The 2,739-nt window shown below is 66.6% G+C and overlaps 1 protein-coding gene across 1 annotated transcript; it reads left to right on the top strand.

The window, feature by feature from the left end:
• The first annotated feature begins 822 nt into the window (after positions 1 to 822).
• Positions 823 to 2,110, top strand: CAMK2N1 (calcium/calmodulin dependent protein kinase II inhibitor 1). The gene is made up of 2 exons (XM_075113761.1): positions 823 to 1,086; positions 1,944 to 2,110. The coding sequence occupies exons 1-2, from the start codon at positions 927 to 929 to the stop codon at positions 2,012 to 2,014; spliced, it is 231 nt and encodes a 76-aa protein (XP_074969862.1). The 5' UTR covers positions 823 to 926; the 3' UTR covers positions 2,015 to 2,110.
• The last annotated feature ends 629 nt before the right edge of the window (positions 2,111 to 2,739 follow it).

Raw genomic sequence — 2,739 nt, 5'->3', positions numbered from 1 at the left:
GCATGTCTGAGCTCCCCAGGAGTGGCTGTGGGGCAGGCTGGGCTCGCTCGGGGTTGCTCTGGGGCAGCTCCAGGCTCTACAGGGATACTGTGGGGCAGCATAGGCTCCAGAGGGGTGCCATGGGGCAGCTCTGGGCTCCCCAGGGATACTGCAGGGCACCCCGGGGATGTAGCAGTGCAGCTCCATCTCCCCATAGGCAGATGAGGGTTGATGTAGGGCAGCTTTGGCCCCCGCCGGGGGTGCTGTGGGGCACCATGGGGATGCTGTGGGGCAGTTTGGGGCTCCTTAGGGATGCTGTGGGGCAGTTCAGGCTCCCCAAAGGTGGCTGTGGGTCAGTTCAGGCTCCCCAGAGGCTGCTGCGGGGCAGCTCCGGGCTCCTTGGAGATGCTGTGGGGCAGTTCATGCTCCCCAGAGGCGGCTGCGGGGCAGCTCCGGGCTCCCCGGGGATGTTGCGGAGCATCTCCGGGATCGCTGCGGGGCACCATGGGGGATGCTGCGGGGCAGCTCCGGGCTCCTTGGGGATGCTCTGGGGCAGTTCGGGGCTCCCCGGAGGCGGCTGCGGGGCAGCTCCGGGGCTCCCGGGGCTGTTGCGGGGCCCCGCGGGGACGCCGCGGGGCAGGCCGGAGGGGCAGCCCCGGGGATCCCCGGGGTGCGTGGGGCAGCCCGCCGGGGGCGGTGCCGCTGCCGGGGGCCGTGCCGCTCCCGCCCCGTCCCGCCCGGTCCCGCCCCCCGCTCCTCTATCGCCGCCGCCGGAGCCGCCGCCGGAGCCGCCGCCGCGGAGCCGCCAGCAGCGCCGGGCCGGGCCGGGATGTGACGGGGCGGCCGCCCCGGGCCCCGCTGCGCCGCTGCCCCGGGCCCGCGGGCCCCGCGCCCCGGGAGGCTGTCGGGGGGCGGCGGCGGCGGCGGGGCCCCCCCCCGCCGCCCCCATGTCGGAGGGGCCGCCCTACGGCGAGGGGCAGCTGGCGGGGGACGCGGCCGTGGGGCAGCTGCCCTTCCCCGTTCGCCTCCGCGGCCCCGACGGCCTCCTCGCCGGCGGGCAGGGCAAGCGGCCGCCCAAGCTGGGGCAGATCGGCCGCAGCAAGAGAGGTGGGTGCCGGCGGGACCTTCCCCGGGGACGGGGCGGCGGGACCTTCCCGGGATGCGGGGAGAATCCCCAGGGACGGGGCGGGGTGCGGCGGGGACCCTGCGGAGTGGCGGCCATCGCGTCCCCGGGGACCTCCGCCGGGGTGCTGGGCTGCGGGGACACTCCTTAGGGACAGGGCGTTGCGCCCCGGGCGCTTTACTGGGGTCTAGGGCAGGAGGGACCTTCCTTGAGGACAGGGCACCGCGCCCTGGGGACCTTCCCCAGGCTGTAGGGCAGGAGGGAGCTTCCCCGGGGACAGGGCATTGTGCCCTGGGGACCTTCCCCAGGCTGCAGAGGAGAAGGGACCTTCCGTGGGGCCAGGGCATCGCCCCTGCGGACCATCCCCAGGCTGTAGGGCAGGAGGGACCTTACCCGGGGGAAGGACATCGTCCCCTGGGGACCATCCCCAGGGCGTAGAGGAGAAGGGACCTTCCCCAGGGACAGGGCACTGTGCCCCAGGCGCTTTGCCGGGGCGTAGGTACCTTCCCTGGGGACAGGGCATCGTCCCCTGGGGACCATCCCCAGGGTGCAGAGGAGAAGGGACCATTCCTGGGGACAGGGCACCAGGCACCGTGCCAGGGTGTACGGTACCGGGTACCCCGCGGGGTGTCGGGCATCGAGCCCACGGTATCGGTTTGCCGCTGGGGCACCGTGCCGGCTGCGAGGCTAGGGCACCGTGCTGACTTTGCCACCGGCTGCACCAGGGCTGTGGGAACCCCCCCCAAACCCACCCCAGGGTGTCCAGCACCCCGAGGTGACCTTGGGCAGGGGGAGCACAGCGGCATATTCATCACGGTTATGTTTTTTTTCTGCTTTCCAGTGGTTATTGAAGATGATAGAATTGATGATGTGCTGCAAAATCTCTCGGAAAAGGCCCCTCCCGGTGTTTAAAGCCTCCCCGGGGACGCTCAGCTGAAGCCGGCGGGGGGACGGGGGGGTCGGTTTACAACGGCACAGGTTATCGGCAAAAAAAAATAAAAAATAAAAGCCCCGCAACACCGCAGCGACCGCGCCGAGCGAGCACTTGGAGAGCCGTCCTCGCCAGCCTGCAATCCCCACCGCACAGCAGCACGTCCTGCCCTCCAGGAGACGCGCGGAGGGGAGGGCGGCAAGCGAGACAGAGCCCAACGGCGAATAAAAAAATAATAATCATAAATAAAGAATAATTGGGGGAAAAATATAATCACCCTCCCTAAAAGCCCAACCTGCCGCCGCGAGGGATGAACGGAGGCATCTCGCCGCGGCTCTGAATTACTCCTGATTTCCTTTCTTGGTCCGATGAACCACGCTAGATCCGGGGGATGAGAGGAAAGGGGGCAGCGAAAGATGGGGGGCCAGCCCCTGGGGTCTCCCCCGGCCAGGGGCGTTCCCAGCGGGCACCTTGTTTACATTATTTAATCTTGCAAAAATGAATCCGTGCACTTGGATGTACCATGCTATCCCCTTCCTTATGATTTTTTTTTTTTTTTAATGTTGATGTCTTTGGATGTTGGAAAATGATATAATATATATATTTCATTTTAGTCATGTTTTAAGGTTCTCGAGGGGAAAAACAAAACTTTTATAAAGGAAAGGCCTAGAGGAAGAATTGCTGGTTTATTTTTTAAAGCTTGTAC

The sequence above is a fragment of the Phalacrocorax aristotelis genome, chromosome 19 (genome assembly GCF_949628215.1).
Source record: "Phalacrocorax aristotelis chromosome 19, bGulAri2.1, whole genome shotgun sequence".
In the NCBI taxonomy this organism is placed as follows: domain Eukaryota; kingdom Metazoa; phylum Chordata; class Aves; order Suliformes; family Phalacrocoracidae; genus Phalacrocorax; species Phalacrocorax aristotelis.
The sequence above is the reverse complement of the archived record's forward strand: the minus strand, read 5'-3'. Positions and strand labels throughout refer to the sequence as shown.